General features: G+C 31.2%; 1 protein-coding gene and 2 long non-coding RNA genes across 14 annotated transcripts in view; 2 read left to right on the plus strand and 1 right to left on the minus strand.

The window, feature by feature from the left end:
• sprt (PDZ domain-containing protein sprite) overlaps positions 1–25,184 on the minus strand; it is a 95,217-nt gene that overhangs the window by 15,647 nt on the left and 54,386 nt on the right. For 6 of the 11 annotated variants that reach the window (XM_076534608.1, XM_076534610.1, XM_076534609.1 and 3 more), the window contains 2 exons: positions 22,508–22,588; positions 1,786–1,949 (listed from right to left, as the gene is read on the minus strand). In XM_076534608.1, coding sequence (XP_076390723.1) covers positions 1,786–1,949; positions 22,508–22,588 — 245 coding nt within the window. The other 5 variants (XM_076534617.1, XM_076534616.1, XM_076534618.1 and 2 more) reach the window with 5 other exon arrangements.
• LOC143265034 (uncharacterized) lies at positions 12,676–18,573 on the plus strand. The gene is made up of 2 exons (XR_013039104.1): positions 12,676–12,891; positions 18,298–18,573. It is a non-coding gene; the product is annotated as an uncharacterized LOC143265034 (long non-coding RNA).
• LOC143265028 (uncharacterized) lies at positions 21,272–23,797 on the plus strand. Of its 2 annotated transcripts, none has more exons than XR_013039098.1 (3): positions 21,272–21,429; positions 21,551–21,966; positions 22,044–22,514. It is a non-coding gene; the product is annotated as an uncharacterized LOC143265028 (long non-coding RNA). The 2 variants fall into 2 exon arrangements; XR_013039097.1 differs by lacking the exon at positions 22,044–22,514 and adding an exon at positions 22,550–23,797 and having other exon boundaries at positions 21,273–21,429.

Consider the following 25,184-nt stretch of genomic DNA (forward strand, 5'->3'; position numbering starts at 1 on the left):
ATTCAGTGCATAAATTGCAGTAATGTAAGTAACTTATAATAATGTAGTTTACAAGTTATGGTGAATACATTATTCTCACTACTATTTACTCTTGTCTGTAAATATACATATAATGGGCTCTAACAGTTTATAGTCAATGTTTTAATAATTTATTTATTGAATATTTGAAACTCTGAAACTTTAAATATATAAAAGATGTCAAATTTTCTGTTTTTGCAGATTCAATAATTTGGAAATTTGAAAATTAAAAGTAACAAGGTTACAACACTGACATACTGTATAAAATATATATATGTATATATGATTTACTAAATTAATGTACTTATTAAAAATAGTTTACATTTTTATATTAAGTTAATTTTGCTAAAATTAAACATAAATGTACATTGATTAATATGTGTACATATTAAGTATACATTTACTCAATTATTATCATTCATGTCAAAATTTAACATAAAAATCGTACTTTTATTATTTATTTTATAACAACAATTTTTCTCACAAAAAAATATTCCTCTTCAAAATCGAGTAAATTGTGGCGTGAATAAAATCGACCATCGCTACCGATTCTAACGGCGCTAATTAGACGTTAATTAAAATTTTAAACCTATTGAATTTACTTTCAGCTTCTTCACGTTCCGTGTGGTTTACAATAATATTTTAAGAACATCGTTACATTTTAGCTAATTAGATGGGATTTTTCTTGTTATGGTGTAGATTCGATTTCATAAGCGAAACCTTCTATCTATGGACATGCACTTTTATAGAAATTAATTGCACAATTCTCCTTGTTATTTGGGTTAATGAAAATTTAGTTGCTACGTAATTATCTTCGTGTGACGTTTTTAACTTTTTTTACTGTCGTTCTTAAAATCTGTCTTCTTTTTGAATTTTTGTAGACTACTCCTTAAAATAATATTATATTTATTGATAATATACGTTATTAATTATGTAAACAAATTTTAAATAAAAGTTGTAAATTTAGACAAGTAGTATTTCTTTAGATTTTATTATCTTTTTTTGTAATACAAATGGTTTAGAAACAAATTTTCAAATCCCCAAAAATTATTTTAAAACTTCATATTTTCAAATTCTTAAATTACAAAATTACAAAATTACAAAATCATAAAATTTAAAAATTACAAATTATAAAATTCACAAATTATCCATTTACCAAATTATCAAGTTATTAAGTTACCAAATTATTAATTGTAAGTTACCAATTGACCAACTTACCAAATTACTAAACTACTAATTTTCCATTTATAAATATTTAACCTTCAAATCCTTAAATTTCTAAATTTTTAGTCAGTCAAATCTTCAAATACATAAATTTAAAAACGTTCAACTTATTCAAAATACTAATTTTTTGTTTATTTTCAAAATTACAATTCTCCAATTGTCCACATCTCTAAATTTATAAATTATTATATATCATATTTCTAAATTTCTAAATTTTCAAATTTATCAATTTACAAATTACCAAATTTACAAATGATCAAATTTACCAAACACCAAATACCAAATACCAAATTTACAAATTACCGAATTTACAAGTTACCAAATTTACCAATTACCAAACTATCAAACTGAATTATTATTAAATCCAAAAATCCCAACAAATAATCTTTCGCTACTGAACACAAAGAATAATCAATAATTTTTTATTTTTCATAAATAACAGCCACCGTAATCATTATACTTTATAAAAATTCAGACAGTAATTAGAAGTTTTCGCTTTTTCTACACACGTGCTTATAAAGTAGATATTGATAAACATCTCACGTTTGAATAATATTTTCTTTATCACGCAATGCAACTCGTAGAGCATCCAACTCCTTGTAATGATCTCTGTTTCGATGACCAGCAGGTGAGGTGACTCCACCGGAAATGCTTCCACCCTTCTTCCGCCTCGGTGTTGTAGACAAAGAAACTTCTATACTAGCCATCTATAACAATGAAAGTTAAATACAATTTAAATTACTATATACAACAGTTTTGAGTATAGGAATATGATAGAAATTTTAATTTGGTTTTCCAATCTTCAGGTACATAATTTAAAAAAAATTATAAGAGATTAGGTTATTCAGTCGTATTATTACAAGTCAATTCACATTTTTTAGTCTGTATAACGCGTATGTGTTCAGACAATGACAGGCCCTCTGTCTTTTGCAAACCGAAACTGTTGTCGTACCTCCACCGAGCGACACTTCGTTACGCGATAACTTCAGTTTGTTGATCACGTCGCTAGCGTGCACGCGTTGCACGCGATTCTGAGCCACGCGCTTTTCAAAAAGTATACAATAAACTTCTTATTATTCGTATATCCTGCCTTCATTATTTACACTTAGCCTTAACAATATTGTCACATGACAAGATCGACGAAATTTCGTAAAAGAAAATGCAATCGTGTCAGAAAAGTAGACGGTCATTGGGTGTTAGATGGTCGACAATGACGCAAGCGACTGTTGTATGATTGTAATCGAGAATCGTGAGACGATCACTATACTACCTGTTATAAAGGAACACGTTAATGTCGCTAGTGAAATTCACATGGATCGTTTGAAAAGTTATACAGGACTCGGTGCAAAAGGTTATACATAAATGTTGATCACGGTAGAGTAGGCAAATATAATTTACTTTGAATCTGCGTTACGTCACGATCGAATTTCTATGAAACTTTAACTAAATGAAATTTAAGGTAGGGACGGCACGTGTACTCAAAAAATTGAACTTTACTGTCGTCCTGTGAAAGTTTGGATGAGAGAATGAGGACGTTTTCGCGATGAAAAATTTGTACTTTGCGAATATTTATGGTGACAATTTTAGCGCCGAAATAGTATTGGTGGTGTTTTTAATGCATGAGTGCAAGATGTGTTTTACTAAATAATAAAATTTACGTGGTTATCACGTTGAAGCTATGCAGTACTAAAAAATTATTAAACTTTTACATGTAAATTATAAACCAATGAATTCCAATATTTAAATTAGTTATATTTATTGAACACTATCAGATTATGGTATATAGTATAATCAGATCTATACGATATACAAAGTGCTTCTCTTGACGAAGGTACTACCTAACCATTTTTATTATAGGTTATATCTTTTGATTGTTTAATAAAATTATAATATTAGTAATTACAGTCGAAGTGATTGGTGGCAGTCAAATTCAAAATGGACGTAATATAGTAAATAAAGGAATTTAATATTAGTTAAAAATATTTAAGAGATTAACAAAGTGGTTCTCAGAGACGTAGGTACTACATAACCATTTTTATTATAGGTTATATTTCTCGATTATTTATACAATTGTAATATTAGTAATTACAGTCGAGGTGATTGGTGACAGTCAAATTCAAAATGGACGTTGCACAAGAATGGACGTGATATAACAAATAACGGAATCTAATACTAGTAAAAATATTTATTATAGAATAACTTATACAAGTATAATATTAACATAAAATTATGCAATACTTCAACAGTATAAAATAAGTAAAAAATATTTGCCATGAAATTAAAATATCAATGAGATATTATATGTTGCAATTTTTAATGCAGTTACATTTTTAACACTATTATATACTATTACATGATATGAAATAACATATTTCAATATGAAATTATAAATTTACATTAAAGTACATAAAATTAATCTTCAAGTTTCAGTAGTACTTAAACATTTTCATTTATATTCAATTAAATTTTACAAAAATTTATATAAATTATATAGTTATAAGAAGGTACGTTTGTGACAGATTCTAAGATTATTTAATCTTTGAAATCACTTTTTAACAAACGAATAAAAATAACGTGTTATTCGATAGAATATGTAAACATATGTCATTTAAAAAGTGTCTAACTCTCTTCGGACGATATGTCACTGCATTCACGACACAATTTATGCTTTCAACACGATAGTGCTCTCGCTGCGCTGAGCTAATTGAATCAACAGTTTGGACTGGAAGTAAATGGACTGGACATAGGTGATACGTAACGTTATTCTAACATTATTCGATTTCTTTCTATAGCGGTTTTTAAAAAATATTGTACTCTACTAATAAACTTGTATGGCTACCTCGCTAGTTTGAGACTGTTACCGTTCTGGGAATAGAAACTATTCTAACACTAAACCTACCGGTATATAATGTGCACTTAATTTGAAATTAAAAATGAAGTTAAAAAATAAATAAACAGACAACGAAACATAAATTATTACACACATTTATTCTTTTTCTTGATGAAAATCAATTATGATTTCAAAGAATGTACTTTAACAAAATGTGTATTTTATAATAAGAAACTTGTGGAACGGTCATTTGACCGGTTTTGGTAGTTTTAGTGTTAAAAAATAGTATAAACAATATTTTATCTGATGTAACACTTTATTTTGTCAAATTTCTACAGTTCAGAATTTTTTTAACAAATTTTGATTGCGACCATTAGAGTGTTAACACTAATTGTATAAATTTGACATAATTGTGTTAACACTTTAATACCTAGGCAGTCAAAAGTAGTTAGGGGCCAGCAATATTTTTGAAGAATGAATTATTCTAATTAATCTAAAAATACTAATTAATTTAAATAGAATTTAAAAAATACTTTATGTAAATTGATGAAATAATGTAACATTAACATACACACAAAACAAACGAAAACAATTACAACTTGTTTAATAAAACAAATTTAATAATTTCCTTTGAGTGATAATTATTAAAGCAACTACTTACGTTCATCAATTATTTCACACGTTGTGCGAGCGGCCATTAAAGTGTTAATGTAAATCTACTGTAAAATCAAGGTCATCCGAAGATCACCATGTTACATTCAAATATCTAACTTTAGTAAAATACATTCACAAATCAAATAAATAAAATAGATATCACTCCATTCAACTTGTTGCCTAACTTGTTCCATTTTATACGAAATCCGAGATATAACTCGTTCCAGTTACATTGCCCTGTGCGTTTGACAAATCGAGTTGTTTGTCACAGAATACTTCACTCCGTTTCTCCAATTTTTAAAAAAGTATGAATTTTTGTTATCACTGTGAATTTTCAAAAGCTCCTCACAAGAAGATATCCTCTAAAATATCCGTCTATAGAATATCTATCAGTTGGTGCTCAGGTAAGTATAATAGCGCAGCGTAAAAAGGCATATTGAAAGGGTTAAAAAGCAGTAACATACGAGGAGTATTTGAAGAACGATCGAAGAGAGGGCGACGGAACGACACGCGTCATGAATATAAATTTATCGTTCCATTAAATCTATGATTTGCGAGGATGTCTGGGATGTCCCGACCTTAATGGACTTCTACATCGGTACTGCACACGATGCGATGCTCGATGGTCCTTGAGAAAGCAGCACTCGGTCTCTCCTTCTGCCATATAGCGCGGGGAAGGTCAATGTCGGCCTTGCCTGCGCAGCGCACCGAGAGGAGACCTTGCACGCTCGGTGTCCCACACGAGACTAGATTTCTTCGCAGAAAATATGCAACTGAATATCCAATGTGCCTTTTGGCAAATAATCTACTTCTTTTATTGCCTGAAATTGACACTGTTTTTACAGAACATAAAATGCAGTGCATTTCCATACACAGGGTGGCTCACCATATCTTGCCATTTAGATTTGCGTCATTATTATTACTCACCAATGTTTCAAATGAAGTTGAATGGTTTTAAAGGGGGCATATGCTGGTGGTATATTTTTTTTGTAGGTCACATAGCTATATCCTCACATAGCTATAAAAGTATTGAATGTTAATCCAATTGGTAATATATGAATGTTATTCTAGAATACCACTTATAATATGTATTTACCGAATATTTTATTATATTTATGATATACCGAATGCTTGTACTGTGACAAACAAGTTGAAAAACATGTGCAGTGAGCGATATGCAGTGTACTGAGTTGTAAGGATATCCGGTTTATCATTCTTTCTTACCCGCCGGGTGGTCCCTTGTTTCATCCGAGACATGCTCTGTTCACAATAGTCCCGTATCACATCTTCCTTTCTGTGGCACAGTATTGAAGGAAAGAAGCATTGACCCTTAGCGTACAAGGTGCTTCACCCAACTTGCATGTACCGAATTACGAGAAAAATCTTTTACACAAAACTTTGATTGAGAGAAACACATGTTGTTTTCTTGTTGATGGCAACTTCGAATACTGCACAGGCGTCTAGTACGTATAGCGCATGCACATGATACACGCATATCGGTAGTATATTTAACGTAACGTGAAATTTTTGCGAATAATTGTTTGAACTTGCTCGAATGCTAAAGAATTGACGTATTAATATTAATTATAATATAACAGTAATTGAACAATACTGTTCTAATTGCATACGTTTAAAATATTGCTCGAATTAAGTGATTATTTGGAAGAAGTTATAGAATGTTTTCTTGAATAACGCGAAGAGTATATACTGCCGCTGCGCAGGCGCATAGTATGTACAGCGCATGCGCATAATACATCTTCCTTATATTAATAGTGTATCTATTATAATATGTATAACGTAAAACATTTACATATTGCAGTCACTATATTGCTTACAATAATTGTTTTAACTTTCTTATATGGTACAGAATTGATACAAGTATTGTTCTAATTGCTTATGTTTCAAATTTTGCTCGAACTAAAATAATTATTGAGAAGAAGTAATAGAATGTTTTCTTGAATAAGGAGAAGTGCATGCATTCTCACTGCGCATACGCGTAGTAGACTTAGCGCATGCGCATGACACACACCTTCCTTATTTCATTTAATGAGGTCTTCTATTATATTCTTCTTCTCAAATATTAAAATATTCAGAAAAAATCAATATTTGTTACTAAATACAACTGTTATTAAACAATTACATTCATACACGTCCCTATAATATAATAACCTAAAATATACCGAATTAGAATTATCTGCTGGTGAAACTGAAAAGCTCCGATTCCTCGTCTTTCCCGCGAGAGAAGAGAACAGCAACAATTTTGCAAACACGATTTTCAAGCGAAGACGCGATATTTTCTCATGCTTTCTTCTCCAAAGTATTCTTCGCGTAATTACGCGGCTCGTCACGGAACCCGATTTTGCAATTTGGCTCTCACAATGTTATGAAAATATATTTTAGTTTTTAATCAAATTTTAAGAGTCGAATCGCAAAATCGGGCTCCGTGAGCCGCGTAATTATACAAAGAGTATTTTGAAGAGGAAAGTACAAGAAAATCTTGCGTCGGCGAAATTGTTGCTATACTTATCCCTCCACTGTAGAGCAACGCAAGAGAGGATCGAAGTTTCTCACATTTCACCACATGAGCGTCCCAAAGTCGTTTGATAGTACGTTCTCTGCCCCAACTAGTAATTTCCCTTCGTTTCTTTGCCTTGAAATCTTTGAAATCCCTCCATTTATAGGAAAAGTGCAGTACGTAACGTGCCCCTCCAAATCATGGAACTTTCGCTGTAAAGACTTTTTCTCGCAACGTATACTTTACTCGGGGTTGAGCAAGTTAGGTTGACCACCCTGTATACTTTCATGTTGCCAGAGGGATAACGTATATTTTCAAGGGCTACGGTACCATGACATTGGTTTCATACAAAGGTCGAAGGTTAATAGCTCCAGTCTTGGTTCGCAGTGCTCACCGATACTTCGCAGTTGAAAGTTATTAACTAGCGAATATTCAATTAAATTCGTTGCGGGATAGATCGTGAAAATTATCGTAAACGCGCCGTGAACATTCTAGCATTTTTATGAATGAGTTGAAAATGTTTTAAATTTCATTTGAGTGTTGCTCTAAACGCGTATAGGGTGAGTCGTATAAGGTTGCGTTGGCTGTTTTTGTTATAAGAGCAGATGGGCGGATTGAGTGCCCGGAGTTGTGGTCACGGGCGTAGGTGAACGTAGTGGGTGCTCGAGGTGCTCAAAGAGAGTAAGATACGCGAAATCTGACATTTAGGAATTTTGAAAAAGTTCAATTTGGAATTCGGGAATTTGAAGATTTGACAATTTTGTAACTTGGATGTATAAGAATATTTTTAAGTTTCGGAGTTTGGAAATTTGGATATTATTATTTGGATTTATAATGATTTGAGTAATTGAGAATATGAGGATTTAAGAATTTGAGGGACTAGGAATTTTAGCAATTTTAGGAATTTCTGAGATTTTAAAAAATTTATGGATTTTGGAGATTTTATGATTTTTCGGAATTTTATGGATTTTGTGAATTCTAAAGATCAATTCCTCATTTCGTCCACTAATCAAGTCATAAATTCATCGATTCCGTAATCAATTATTTAGTGAATCCATAAATTCACTAATTCATCAATTTATTGTTTCATGAATTTATCAACTTATCAATTTACCAATTCATCAATCTATCAATTCACCCATTTATTAATTTATCAATCCATGAATTCCTCAATTCACCTTTTTACCAATTCATCAATTTAAAAATCTATCCATTCATCAAGTCATAAGCCACCAATTTGCCAATTCAGTAACTTATTACTTCACCAATTCATCAATTTATCAATCTATCAAGTCATTTATTCATCAATTCATCAATTCACTAATCGATAAATTCATCAAGTCATCTATTCATCAATTCACCAATTTATCAATTTATTAACTTATCAATCTGTCATTTTATTAATTTATAAAAATTTATTAATTTATAAATCTATGAATTCCTCAATTCACCTTTTTACCAATTCACCAATTCAGAAATCTATCAATTCATCAAGTCATAAGCCACCAATTCGCCAATTCAGCAATTTATTAATTCACCAATTCCTCAATTTATCAATTCAATCTATCAATTTATCAATCTATCAATTCATCAAGTCATCTATTCATTAATTCACCAATTCATCAATTTACCAATCTATCAATTTATCAATCTATCAATTCATCAAGTCATCTATTCATTAATTCACCAATTCATCAATTTACCAATCTATCAATTCACCAATTTATAAATTTATTAATCTAACAACTTATCAATTTATCAACCTATCAATTCATCAATTTACCAATTTATCAATCTATCAGACCATCAGTCCATTTATTCATGAATATTTACTCAATCAAAAATCTTTCCAAGCTTATAAATTTTAAATATCTGAAAAACTCTATTTCAATCTATCTCTTACAAACTATCTAACTTATCTTAAAAGTCAAAGAAATGTAAGGTTGAAACGTTACACGTTTCACCCTGTATCGATATTTTAAATCTACCTGTAGAGTATTACTTTCCAAAATTGTAATATTTTCTGCTTTGTTCCTTCAAAGAACATTCGAGCTTACGAATTTCATCTCTGTTACTTGTACACAACCATTCCGGTTGATGTAGAATCTGCGAACCCCATTCACATTAATTTTCAAGCACACGCGAGATAAGCGGGCGGTTTCTAAGCGACATCGTTCGTTTCGGATCGCGTTCTTCGTTTTCTCAGCTTTTTCGCGCCGACTACTCAACGTCCGCTCATGAGATTATCTCCAGCCAAGATTTACGGCATAAAGATTCACGGTTATAGGATGAAACTTGAATGCTGGAATAACCGTGTAATCCTATTTCGTTAGACTACCGAGCTACTATATCCATGGAAGACCACTGTACACGTAAACAAAATTTACTTGATCAAAAACTGGGTTTAAGAAGATTAAATATCTTTTTTCTTGTATAACTGGCAGCTGTGCCATGTTGTACAATAATTAAATTATGTTTGAAGTGTTGTGGACGCTTGAGGAAATTTGGTTACGCAACAGTAGAATTTTCGAATTTTTAAATTGGTTCATCATTGTCAGCGTTTTGATGCGGACAATTTCTCTGTGGAGCCAATTTACTATCATTAAATCTATATTATTATTATGCTATTAAATTATCGTTTATACATTAAAACATGGAATTTCTGGGAAGGAGTTGTAGCTGAATTGATTCTGAACAACTTTCTCCTTTGCAAAAATGGGATATAAAGTTACGTTTTTGAATTATTAACGAAAAGCACCAGTCAATCAGAGCGCGAAAGTGATGGGTTCGAGCATAATGACTGATCGCGGTCGTGAACAAGCGCATTCGTATAGTGTCATACTTATTTTAATTATTTATACATTTCTTGTAAACTTCAAGTACGCAAAGACTAATACATTTATTAACAATTATATTTAAACTCATTTTCCTTGGACAGAAAAATTATTTTTCCCTTAAAATGTGTGAATTTGTTGGTTAAAATTTTATTGACAAATGACAGGAACAGTTTTCGATATTTTATTTCACATTCCTTCTAAATAACGAATACCAGTATTCAAGAAATTTAATTTTCTCGGTTTCAGTTAATAACCTATAATTAGTTCCTCCCTAATTCACGAGGAATGAATGACTGGACATTATTCTGAATTGTTTTAGTCGTTATTTAACTAAATTTTGACATGAGAGCTTCCTATTAAACAATTACACTGTCTTGGCGCAGAGGCGCTTGTTCACGACCGCGGCAGCCGTCGCGCTCGAACCCATCACTCGAACCCCGCGTCGGGGCGCGCTCTTCACGCGCTCTAATTGCCTGGTGTTTTTCATTAATAATTCAGAAACGAAGCTTCAAATCTCGTTTTCGCAAAGGAAAAAGTTGTTCAGAATAACTTCATTTACAACCCTTTACCGGAAATTACACTAGTTATGAAACACCTTGTATGTACATTATACCGATATCTATTTACTGAGTGTTATTGTAAGTATAGTTAGTAGCATAAAAGAGTTTGAAAGTTATTTTGATATCTTTTCTCTGACGATAACCCTAACAACGTACATTTGCAATAATAAAAAAGGTATAATAAAAACGAGATTACAGCGAATACTACAAACAATACCGACCGGCATGGTATTATGGTTCGCACTCCTTCTAGCGCCTCCGTTCTAAGAATGACGTTATTTCAGGCTGGGAAATTGTTTCCCTGAAAGGTGAAACAACGATGGGCGATTATAAAATTTCTTATTAGAGTTCTGCTACTTTCTATTGTTAGCAAAAGGAAAAGCAATGCATTTTTCTCGTAGTTATTTGTGGCTGTGTGTTCGTTATGGAATCACAATAGAAGTGTCACTTCGACTAATTAGAACAAAGGAAGTAGTGTAACAAATGCGTACGACTGAAGCTATTAATTAAATGCAACGAGGAAGAATAAGAAGAAGTACGCTTTGAATAAATAGAGAAGTTGAGTAATTATGCATGTATATGTTTTTAATGTATTGTACGTAATTTGAATATGGGAATTTCAACTTTTTTGGTTCAAAGAAAAGTGAAGTATGGGTCTTAATAAATAAAATTAAATGTATTATAATAAACGTAATATAAATGTAAATAAAAGCGTGAGTAATATTTTTGGAAATAATAGTTTTATTTTGTTTTGAAATCATTTAATAGTATATATAATTCATTCATTAATATAAACATTGAAAATTACTGATATTATTGTTTAATTAATTTAAATATTATTGTATATATTATTATTTGTATAAATATACACATTCAATAATATTTTATTGAGAGACAAAAATTGTCCTTTATTTTTATATGAAAATTAAGATTTTTATTTAAAAAATTAGTAATAGTATATTATGCATTTACCATATTTTTATAAATACATAAATATTTTAGTAAATAAGAATATATAATTACTTAATCTGTACTAATATATTATTTATGTTTCAAAATTTATTATTCACTTGATTTGTATCTCTCAAGTGAAATGGTCCACTATTTACAAATTGAATTTCGCGGTATTCTGTTGACAAATGGCGGCACCCGTCACAATCTACACCGATACTTCGCGGTTATTGCAAAATTACGTGAAAATGGTGCCAACTGTTACTTGTTACCCACTCTCCATTTATTTTACAGATATATTTATTACATCTCTACTTGTTGATTGTCTTTTCGGCAGTATTTTATTAAAAAATAACCTCACCATTAATAATCCATATTTCGTGGTTTCTACAAAATTGCACTAAAATGACACCACATTTTCACTTGCTACGCACTCTCCATTTGTTCCACAAACATTTTTGTTACGTCTCCTCTTGTCAATTGACTATTTCACGGTACACTGTCAAAAAATAACCTCACAATTAACAATCCATATTTCATGGTTTTTACAAAATTGTACTAAAATAACGTCACCTCTTACTTGCTACACACTCTCCATTTGTCTCACAAATATTTTTGTTACCTCTCCTCTTGTCAATTGATTATTTCATGGTATACTGTCAAAAAATAACCTCACAATTAACAATCCATATTTCGTGGTTTTTACAAAATTGTACTAAAATAACGTCACCTCTCACTTGCTACACACTCTCCATTTGTCTCACAAATATTTTTGTTATCTCCTCTTGTCAATTGATTATTTCACGGTATACTGTCAAAAAATAACCTCACCATTAATAATCCATATTCCATGATTTCTACAAAACTGCACTAAAATAACACCACCTCTCACTTGCTACACTCTTCATGCATTTCACAAATATTTTTGTTATGTCTCCTCCTGTTAGTTGCTCATTTCGCTCGTTTTCCACGAAGGTTACCATAATCGCTTGCACGTGGTCGAAAACAAAAGCCAGTCCGAGTTCAAGGATTTCGTTCGAAGCCTTAAAGTAGCTGTTTTCCATAAACACGACTCGACGACGATGCCACAGTGTCAAAGATACTCTCAGTCGATAAAACGAACAGTGGAACGTGCATCTGCCGCTTCTTTTTATCCGCCAAGTATCGTGCGCTTGAATCTTCGCGCAAGTTATGGTTTCGAGTTTCACATTTTGCTACAAACCGAGTATCGAACCGAACCTACGTTTCTTATCGTGTATGGTACATTCAGATGCGACTTACGTCTCCTTTGGATAAGAACAAGTACGTAAACTTAAATCAGTTGCACATTTTCTTCTTTTCTATTCTTTTGAATTATTTAGTTTCTATATACTTGGATTTGTAGATTTTTAAACTTGTAGACTCCCAAGTTTCTAAATACTATAATTTCATGCTTTTTATATTTCTAAATTACCGTAAATCTAAATTGCCAAATAGCAACATTTTTAAATCACTCATATCGGAATTCAAACATTTTCTAATTCCCTAGTTCCTGAATTTTTTTAATTTCCCATACCAAAATTTTCTAATTCTTTAGTTCTTGAATTCTGAAATTTTCAAATTCAAATATTCAGAAATTCCAAATTTCTAGTGGCTGAATTTCAAATTTTTAAATTCTTAAATTTCCATGTTTTATATTTCCAGAGTTCAAATTTCCACATTTCAAATTTCGAAATTTCAAATTCTCAAATTTCATATTGTCACATTTCAAATTTCCAAATAACAAATTTCCAGATTTTCAAATTTTTAAATTTCAAATTTCCTTATGTCAAATCGCCAAATTTCAAATGTCCAAATATCAAATTTCTAAATTTCAAATTTCCAAATATCAAATGTTCAGATGTCAAATGTCCAAATATCAAATGTTCAAATTTTCAAATTTTTAATTTCTAAATTTCAAATGTTCAAATATCAAATGTTCAAATATCAAATGTCCAAATATCAAATGTTCAAATTTCCAAATTTTTAATTTCTAAATTTCAAATTTCCTAATGTCAATTTGACAAATTTCAAATGTCCAAATATCAAACTTTCAAACTTCCAAATTTTTAATTTCTAAATTTCAAATTTCCAAATATCAAATGTTCAGATATCAAATGTCCAAATATCAAATGTTCAAATTTTCAAATTTTTAATTTCTAAATTTCAAATGTTCAAATATCAAATGTTCAAATTTCCAAATTTTTAATTTCTAAATTTCAAATTTCCTAATGTCAATTTGACAAATTTGAAATGTCCAAATATCAAACTTTCAAACTTCCAAATTTTTAATTTCTAAATTTCAAATTTCCAAATATCAAATGTTCAGATATCAAATGACCAAATATCAAATGTTCAAATTTTCAAATTTTTAATTTCTAAATTTCAAATGTCCAAATATCAAATGTTCAAATTTTTTAATTTTTAATTTCTAAATTTCAAATGTTCAAATATCAAATTTCAAAATTTTTAATTTCTAAATTTTAAATTTCCTAATGTCAATTTGTCAAATTTCAAATGTCCAAATATCAAATTTTCAAACTTCCAAATTTTTAATTTCTAAATTTCAATTTTCCAAATATCAAATGTTCAAATATCAAATGTCCAAATATCAAATGCTCAAATATCAAATGTTCCAATATCAAATGTGCAAATATCAAATGTTCCAATATCAAATTTTTTAATTTCTACATTTCAAATTTTCTAATGACTAAATTTCGAACTTCTAAATTCATTAACATCCTTTTTTCAGATTTCCAAAATTTCAAATTTCCAAATTTCGAATCCTAAATTTCTAAAACCCCTAAAGAAATCCAGATTTCCTCGCCGACTGTACACCACAATTCGAGGTGCGATAAAAATCCAGGAAAAACAATTCTCGGTCGGTAAAGGGCCCTAAATAACGAGATGCTAGACACGCCTCGAGTCGGAGTACTAGATCCGATCTAACACTTTCTTCTCGGCTATGGTCAACGAGCAAAAGTGATCCTGCTACGGGCATTCCGTGAATTTTTTGTCACGCGTAAGCCACGTTGTTTCAAGCCACGAGGATGAGAATCGGCTAGTGTACGCAGCAAACGGAAATTTATTGTGGAATTTGCATGGAGAAGGGACGTGTTTCCGAGCTAATACTGCCACCCTTCGTGGCGACTTTAGCGTCTATAAAAATAATCGAACATCGGAATGTTCACGGTTTAAATAGAGACACTTATTGTTTCAAACAACGAAACTCTGATGTATGGTCAATAGTCGATCTGGCTTCCCTAACAAAAATATCCCCCTAGGGGCATAGGTATTTATAGCTAACAGTAATTTAGTTGTTTAGGGTTCTAGGGATAGAGAAATCTAAGACGCCAGGTTATCTAGTTATCTAGAAATATAGGGATGTAGGTATATAGGATAGGGAACTAGGAATATAAGACTCATGGAATTTATACTCCTAGTGATTTAAGAATTAATGGACCTAGGGATATTCCAATTGTAAGTACACAGCAATTTAGGGATATAGCAATTTAAGGATGTACTAATATGGGGATATAACATTTTAGGTATATAGAAATCTAGGGATGCAGCAATCTAGGGATGTAGGAAACTAGAGATATTTAAGTTTAAATATGTAGCAATCTAGGGATATAGAAATCTAAGGATGTAACAATGGAGATATATAGAATTGAAAGCATGTGGAAATTTAGGGATATAGGAATCTAGGGATGAAGGAATCTAGAGATGTAGTTATCCAGGGGTATAATAATCTGAGAGTATAGGAATCTAGGGATACAACAATTTAGGGACGTAGCCATTTAGGGATATAACAAATTAGGAATGTTACCATCTAGGGATATAAAAATCTAAGTATGTAACAATCTGGGGATATGGCAATTTGGGTATGTAGATATCTAGGGATATAGCAATATGTAGATACATGTAGGGATATTTCTCATTGAATATGCATCAATCTAGGGATAAAGAAATCTACAGATATCACAATCTAGGTATATAGAAATCTAGGAACGTATAAATTTAAGGAAATACATATCTGGGGATATAGGAATCAAAGGATACTGGAATCTAGGGATGCAGTTATCTAGAGATATAACAATCTAGAAGTATAGAAATCTAGGGATATAACAATCTAAGGGTATAAGAAGCTAGGAATATAACAATTTAGGGATGTTGCCATCTAGGGACATAACAATCTAGGGATATAGAAATCTAGGGATATAGGAATCTAGTGATTTTTTAATTTGGGGATACAGCAATCTCGGAATATAACCATTTAGAGATATTGGAATTTATCGATATATGGATCTAGTAATTTAGTACCCTAGGGATCTAGGGATCTAGTAACCTACAGATCTAGGAATTTCAGAATCTACATCACTAATTGTATTTATCAATTTACAACACCTAGTAATTGTTAAATTAATCAATAATTAAAATTGTCATCTTAAAATTTATCATATTAAAATTTTATAAACATTTTTAAAAATTTCCGAAATCAGTTTTCCCACAAACTCGAAAGTGATCTCGATATAAATGTAATTCCCCTGTTTCGATTTATTTCTTCGTGCTAAAGCAGCGCATGGTACGTTCCACCCGTTTGAGACGATCCTGTACTTAACATTTTTGTACTTAACATGTGTCATAACATTTCGCAGTTTTATAGTTAGTGGTTAAAATGGTCGTTCGAGAGCAAGCAGAGCGGAATTTTTCAACAGCTACCTTTTCGACACAATCAAGAGAAGAAATGTGGCCAGGGGTACTCGCGTACGGGCAGCAAAGGGCACTGACTCCTGGATCCGCAATCTTGTCGGCCAGATCTGTTTGAGTCTTTGGACCCAAGGGCGTACTGTAATTTTAGTCGGTACATTTCGGATGGACAAAGAACCTAATCATTCTTAACCCGACATTCGGCTCAGTATTAATCACGAATGCTTCTTCATTTTGTATTACGCTCCCGGCAATGTATCATTCGTAACAAATTTTTGGAACATCGTATCATTTGGCTGCACATGGTGTTTCGCTCCGAGCTGATGAAACTAAGATATTATTGTTGTTTATGACTTTTGAAAGTATTTAAAGTAGTTGCAATGCTTTGGAGATTGGGGATTTTTGCAATTTTAGGACTGTAAAATTTTGACAATTGCAAATTTGGCAATTTGGATTTTGGAGATTTGGAAATTTGGAAATTTGGAATCGTGGAATTTGGGAATTTTGCAAATTTGGAATTTTGGAAATTTGGAATTTTACAATCTTGGAATTTTGGAATTTTGGAGCTTGGATTTTAGAAATTTGGAATTTTTGAGCTTGGGTTTTAAAAATTTAGAATTTTTGAGCTTGGATTTTAAAAATTTAGAATTGTTGAAATTTTGGATTTTTGGAATCTTGGAATTTTGGAAATTTTGGAATCTCAGAATTTTGGAAATTTCGGAATTTTAGAATTTTTGAAATTTGGAATTTTGGAATTTGAATTTTGGAAATTTTTGAACTCTTGAAATTTGGAATTTTGACGGTTGAATTTTTGAAATTTGGAATGTTTGGATTTTTGGAATCTTGGAATTTTTGAAATTTCAGAATGTTGGAATTTTAGAGGTTGAATTTTGGATTTTGGATTTTAGAAATTTGAAATTTTACAAATTTGGAATTTTTGAAATTTGGAATTTTGGAATTTTGGAATTTGGAATTTTTGAAATTTGGAATTTTGGAATTTGGAATTTGGATTTTGGAATTTTGGAATCTTGGAAATTTGGAATTTTGGAAATTTTTGAACTCTTGAAATTTGGAATTTTGACGGTTGAATTTTTGAAATTTGGAATGTTTGGATTTTTGGAATCTTGGAATTTTTGAAATTTCAGAATGTTGGAATTTTAGAGGTTGAATTTTGGATTTTGGATTTTAGAAATTTGAAATTTTACAAATTTGGAATTTTTGAAATTTGGAATTTTGGAATTTTGGAATTTGGAATTTTTGAAATTTGGAATTTTGGAATTTGGAATTTGGATTTTGGGATTTTGGAATTTTGGAATCTTGGAAATTTGGAATTTTGGAATTTTGGAAATTTGTAATCTTGGAATTTTTGAAACTTTGAAATTTAATTACTGGAAAATTTGAAATTTGTCAATTTGAAATTCAAAATTTGGAATTTTATGAATTTAGGAATTTTAAATTTTAGTAATGTGAAATTTGAAAATTTCGAAATTGAAATTTTAAAGCATGGAAACTTGAGAATTTAGAAATTCGAAAATTTACAAAATGGTAAAAAGAAAATTTCCAAGAAAAAAAAAACTGTTCACAACACAAGATACAAGATACAAATAAATTGTCCACCGGAAGGGTTTCGAAGTAGAAACAGAAAGCTTCGCAGATATAACCCAGGAAGATTAAGTGAAAAATTCCTTCGCATCAGCGGGGATCATCGTACAGCTTGAGAAACATATTTGGCTGGCTGCAAGAAGATATCCTATCGACGTTGATGCAACCTCTTCGAGTCGACGCTCTTCTTCATTATTCATATCGAGCCCCCTGCGCACACCATGCGCCTTCTGTCTTCTCCTTCTATCGTCGTTCCTTCGGCGAATCTTCCTCTTCGCCCTCCGCTCTGCCCTTTTTGCTTGACTTTCCCTTCGAGATGGCAAAACACGACTTTGCGCGGCTCTGCTCGGGCGTAAACATTCGAACGAATTTTTCTAGTACGCTGGAAGAAGTCAAAACCGCTTCAACGAGTCTGACAACGAGCATTAATCGTATCCTCGGAGGGGAAATGTAATCGGAAACGCAGCCGCGCTAAGGGCCACGATAAAACATCATGGGGTTACTACGAGCGCGATGAAATGTGTTCTACAGGTTACTTACATTACCCGTAGGCAAGTTTGATCGGGCAGAATTAATTAATCAAAGTACGATACTGTTGTACCTGTCAGTAAAAATCAGGAGTAGAAATACATGTCCCAATTATGGATGCTTTAACATGGTTTATATAATTATTTCTTAATTAAAAAGTACCGCGATAAATATTGACAAAAGGAGTTTTTGATCTTGACCTTGATACATATTATTAAGGACATATTCCTGGGTAACTTTTCTCTTTACCTAAATCGTCGGTTATTGTTCCTTAAAAAATTATTAACCATAGATTTGTATAAATTAGGAGTTGTACGTAAATCCTAATAAGCAACGAAAAGCATGATAATTCTGGCAGCCATTTTTTAGAACCATGTCTAAGTGGGGGGGGAGTTATAACAGAGGAATTCATAAATCGAACTGAACAGATTACAATTTTTTTGAATTTCAGTAACCAGAATGATATTCTAACCTATATTTATATTATCTATATATTCTAACCTTATAATATAATTGATAATAAATGTCAGAGAATGAATATTATGAATTATAAAATATGCTAAGTTGAGGTAGGTTAGTTTAGATTAATATTTTTGGTTTAAATTTCACAGACATTTCTGGGAAATAACTTTGTAACAAATAACGAGCAACGATTAAGTTGTAAGGAAATGTTACTCAGGACGATGAGTCGATATGTCAAGGTCATTGGAGCTGGATACCCTTCTGTCAATATTTACCAGTACCGTTACATGAAATCAATATTCCTAAAATCAATATCGGTTACTAAACAATTCCTTTTTGTGAAGTTAAAATTTGGTAATTGCACTTTATATAAATATTTATATAAAAAAAATTGAGTTACAGAATATAAAATTAAACATTTTTGAATTTCATTTCATAATAATTTTTTCAGAGATCAACAAACATAAATTATTTAAATTATATTAATTAGTCGCCGTCATATTAATTCTATCATGTTAATTGCTCGTAAATATGGAAATTTGCTTAATATCGAACAATCGATAACCGATTAGCAAGTCCCCATTTCCGTTATTAGTAAAATTGACTCGATATTTTTAGTTGCAAAACGTAGTAATTATTGGAAGAGTTAGCTACTTCTTGTAAATTCTCGTAAATGATTCTCAGTTTCACTCACTGCAAATAGGATATTTGTCCCAATTACGAAGATTTATACAGAACCATGTACATATTATTTAACACATTGACCGTCACAATAAAGCAATTGAAAATTATATTAGATAGAATTTCCATTTTTAGTAAGGCTTGCAATGTATCCACAATATTTTGTTATATTTATAAAACACTGTTCCAAATAGTGAATGTGAATTTTTTCAATCAGGTAACTCAACAAATTCTTAATAATATAGCATATTCTTAAACATATTCTTAATAATGTATGGGTGACGTGGTAGTCAAAGTGATAAAAAGAATTGCTACATAAATGTTCTTACAATCAGAAAGTATGTACTTGTTATTAAACAATTCTTTTTTGATACGATTTTGATAATGATCCACATGAACACTTTACTTAAACTATATTTAGTTCAGAAAGAGTAATTACTTTACGTATTAAAGGAAAACTTATTTGTAGCCATAGCACGTGTTGCAACATTGCGATACGTCGAAACGTACTTGACAGTGGAACAAAGTAGAGGGTACGATATACGGAAACATAGTGGTAAACGAATGCAGCGCCACTAGTTGACGATTTCATGGTACTAATGCATGACGTTTTACGAACACATATACAGTAAAATTATTTTAACACTTTTTAACGAACTATTTTTTCAATAAAAGAAATTAAATCGTCACGAAGTATTTAACGAAATAAAACTACATGTTTTTATCCGTACTATGAAATTCTTTCAGTTGTACATGTATTTCCAGTGGAAATAATTATGACTTTTTGGTTATAGATATTTTTGATAATAATATTCATAAATATTTCTAAATTTCCCCACCCTTAGATTCCATTATTCCTAAATTCTTACGCTTCCTAGATTTTTGTATCCCTATATTCCTATATTTCTATATCACTATATTACTATATCCTCACATCCCTACATCTCCATATCTCGAAATTTGAAATTATTCAAATACTTGTATACTTAAATTCCTAAATCCCAAAATTTCTAGACATTTAAATTCGCAAAATTGGAGATTTGAAAATTTCAAACTAGAGCGCTCGTTACTTCAAAAATGTAATGATTTAATTTTCGCAAAATGGAATATTTAGAAATTAAAAAATCGATGAATTCGAGAATTAGAAATTCAAAGTTGAATAATTGCGTAACAGCGATATGTGCTTATTTGGTAAAAAGAAACATTAAAAAGGGATAAATGCATTTCTCCTATACATATAACGTGTCAATCGGAATGATTCGGCAATCTTCGATAATTTACGTCGCGCGAGCCGGTTGCCGGTCCGCGACGGTTAACACGTGACGAATAGAATAGATTTGGAAGGCGGATAGCAAAGACGTGTAGTGTAAACAACAAACAAATTGTTAAATTAAAGAAAAGAGTCGTGGAGTTCATTTCGAAACCCTAATACTACTTACAATGTTCCAAAGTGAACGACTGTCTATATGTACCCGATGTTGTTCCGAAGTAAACAACTTCGTGACAATGATGTTTGTTCCAAAGTGAACAACCTCGTGTCGATTGCTTATTTCACAAGATGAAAGCTCAATGAGATCGTACAATTTTTACGAACGAGAGTGAGTGAAACAGTTTGTGATTTCTATTGGGTACATAAATCCGGTTGGAAATGGAAAACCGAGTGACGTATGCGGTGAGTTTATTCCTCAAAAAGTAACCGTGGCAATAAAACCGTGCAATAGCTTGACACGAATAGGAAACTGGAAGTGAAGGACTTTACTGCTAAGGTAAAGGTTAGGTTAGGTTAGGTGAAACTACTCGACAGAATGTTACGCCTTCTTGGATATTATTACAGCAAATGTAAGAATAAAAAAGCTGTATATTATTTTATCGATGAAAACTTGAATCGAGATTTTAATTTACTTGCTGTGGTATTGTATTCCAAGACCTAACAGTAGTGATAAAAAAATGAATTCCGTAGGATGCTGCGCCACTGCGTAGCCATGTGTGGACGCGAAGCAGTTTTAATGGCAGCAGGGCGCAGGATGGTCCCCCTGGAACCCAAACTCGAGTGAAGGGCCCCCGATCGAAACACTGTTCAGTTCACGCATCTGCATATAAATCACTAGCTGGACAGCCTTAAAAAGCCGGGGGCTATTGCGGACCCGCCAATAACTGCGAAACATCGTCTTCGGTTTCTTCCGACGCGCGCGGTTAAAAACGGCTCCCATATACCTGCCCTTTTTTCGACAGTGTTTCGAGCGGGCAAAAAAGGAAGGGCAAAGAAGGCTGGGGGAAGAAAAGAATAATCGCGAGCAGTACTTTTTACCGCGAGGGAACGCTCGAACGTGGCACTTAAATAAAATTGCAACGACTACTAGGCCGAATTCTTCAAAAGTAATAACTGTACTGAAAATGTTATGAAAATTTTTCCTTTGCGGAATTCAAATTTAATGCTTGCTTTTTTATTGTAGGGCGAACAGCAATTCTATTTTTTCATGAACACAAAAGTGAAAGTTTTTTTTAAAATTATTTAAAATTAAAATAATTTTGTTTTAATTACATTTACATTTTAATTAGTTTTTATTTAAAATTAAATTTTCGTTCTAGTGCTTATTTTGATTCAACTGTTCATTGACCTTAATAAGAATTAAAACTTTTTTTTATGAAATTAAAGTTTCAATTCCTAACTTCTATAATTTACAAATTCCTTTTTTTTTAAGTTTTCCAGTTGCCATACTTAGAAATTATTAATATTTTAATTTTCAAACTTACAATTTTTCAAAAAATTGGATGGGGACAGTTATAAATAAACTTTAAAATAAAAATAAAATTAAATAAACAGTTATAAATAAGCCATTGAAAAAAACTCAAGTAGATTAAGATTAAAAAAAGGAAAACAACTTAATAGTAAACATGAAATATTTCTTTATCTTACCTTTGCCTCTAACGTTTCTAATTGTGCCATTCTTGGTTCCAGAAATTGTGGTTGCGAACCAACTCCAGTGTGTAGAGCAGTCTGCAACAATTAAAATAAATATTAGTTTATTGTTCCTAATAAGTGAATATCTAATATATAAAATAATGATTAACCAATAAATAAATATTACCAGTAATAAAATTTAGCATTTATGCAGTTAATTTAGTACTATAATAAAAAACTATTTTTAAGTATTATTATTTATAACATAAAAATCATTCAGTCTAAAGTAAAGTAACTTATTTACTTTAGTAAAGCAAAAATTAATTTTAACGCAGTATTTGTAGCACACAAATTACTCTGTTCAAAGTAAAGCATTTAATTAAAATTACAACAAAAAACTGTATTGGAAATAGATTAAATGTGATAATATTGGAAACAGATTAAATGCGCCATCTATATTTTTACCACATGAACTATTACTCATAAATATCTTTTTCCATCCGCCATATTCTTTATTCAAGCATCCTTTTCCTACATATTTTAGCACAGTATTATTTATAGACTACAAATTACTCGGTTTAACAGAAAGTGATTTATTTAATTTTATGGCTGTGACTAGACTGAGAGAGAACTTTTTCCCCTTGAAATAGTTTTCATTTCGCATTATACGTATCACTGCGACCTTTAGCGCCGGAAGGAATGATTACGATGTTATACGAAACATAATGTTTTCTTTCTTTATTGCCGTGTTTTACGTCTCCATTTGTGGCGCTGCTGATGAAAGCATTTTATACCTCCTTTCGGATTGACCACGAAATAACAGGTAACGCGTAAAATTGAACCGGTACAAGCTTTATTGCTACGGTGACAAGTAAAATTGAGAATTTACTGCCGTTTAGAGACAACTGAACATGATGGAATCAATAAACACGAAAATCAAGACCACTTGTGCATTTTTAACTCTTCATACTTTGTTATTTACGATACGTAAATTTAATATCCATCTCGTAACCGAACAAATGTTGCGTAAATTTATATCGTTTATTAAGTAGTCTTGTTTGAACGAGACAGTGCAGTTTTCAAAAAAATATAACGATAATTTTAGTACATGGTGCGTGTCCTAATTGTAAAATAAAATATGTTTCGAATTATGTCATGTTTGGTTTCGTTTTAATCAGGAAAATATCACAGATATGCTAGCGAAAGTTTTTATAACAAAAATATTGAAAATAAAAAAGGCGTATTCTTGCATTAGGTTTGACTTACCGATATGTCATTGTTTATTTACCTTCGTATGTTGCGTCGTTCCTTTCTTACGTTCGGTGAACTTCGGTCAGTGGCGGAAATAACCAATACAAGCGAAAGCACAGACGTTAGATATTTGCTTATTTCAAAATTGTATTATAACCTTAATCACTTTTCTCGACCGTATTTAACGGTCATAATAACGAATAACTTCAGTCATTTTACAATCTTGACTACTAGATGTATCACGTGATATCCGAATAACACCGAAGAAGATCGAAGTTTCCCGATGTGTCATTACTCGTCAGTTTACCGCAAATTTTACTAAAAAATACGCTTGAAACTACGAATAAATATGTACCGAATTTCGTCATGTTTAATCGCATTTTAATTAAGGAAATATCGTAGATATCATAGTAAAAGTTTCATAACTAAAAAGTCGAAAATAAACACGTTTTATTCTTGCATTATCGCCTCCCGGTATGTACTGTTTGTTTACGTTCGGTCCATTGAACGTATCCTTCGCTCGTTATTTTCCTGAGTTCGACAAACTTCGGTTAGTTGTGAAACGACACGATACAAGTAAAGTTCAGACCTGAGAGATTCGCTTATTTCAAAACTATATTATAACCTCAATCATTTTCTCAACCGCATTTCGCCACTTCACCCATAGAAATTTACGATTTTGACGGTTAGACGTATCACGCGATTATCCGAATGACACCGAAGCGAAACGAAGTTATCCGACGTGTTATTGTTCAAACGTTTACCGCTTAGCACAGTAAAACTTCGATATAAAACAACGCTTGAAACTGCAAATACGTATGTTTCAAATTATATCGTGTTTGGTTTCATTTTAATTAATACAGCATCACAAATATGTTAATCAAACATAAAAAATTAAAAATAAAAAAATTACGCTTGTATTAGGATTGTCACACCGAAATGTTACTAATTGTTTGCATTTGATAGTTCAGATGTTTCCGTCATTCGTTATTCTATTCTACGTTCGGTAAACTTCTGACAATGACGGAACTACACAAAGTAAATGAAAATTCAGAGCTACGAAATTCACTTATATCCAGACTTTACTGTATTAATTAAAAAGTACCACTACATGAATGTCTTATTTTTAAAATCAATTCTCGTTATTAAAATTCGTAAACAATTCCTTGTAATAAAATTAAAGTTAAAGTTCGTTAATTACATGTTCTATTAATTGTTATTAATGCAGTGTCAAAAAAATTTAACTACAGAAAATGAAATTAAATATTTTAGAATTTAATTCCATTAAAACTTGACCAATATTCAAATAAAAAAATAAAATATTTAAATTACATTAATTACCATTATATTAATTCTTAGTCGATTCCGAATATTTCTCCGATTACTTTCATTTAATGCAAATCAGCGTTACAGTTTCTCGTAAAATATAGAAGTTTGCTTA

This window comes from Megachile rotundata, chromosome 8 (genome assembly GCF_050947335.1).
Source record: "Megachile rotundata isolate GNS110a chromosome 8, iyMegRotu1, whole genome shotgun sequence".
Taxonomy (NCBI): Eukaryota; Metazoa; Arthropoda; class Insecta; order Hymenoptera; family Megachilidae; genus Megachile; species Megachile rotundata.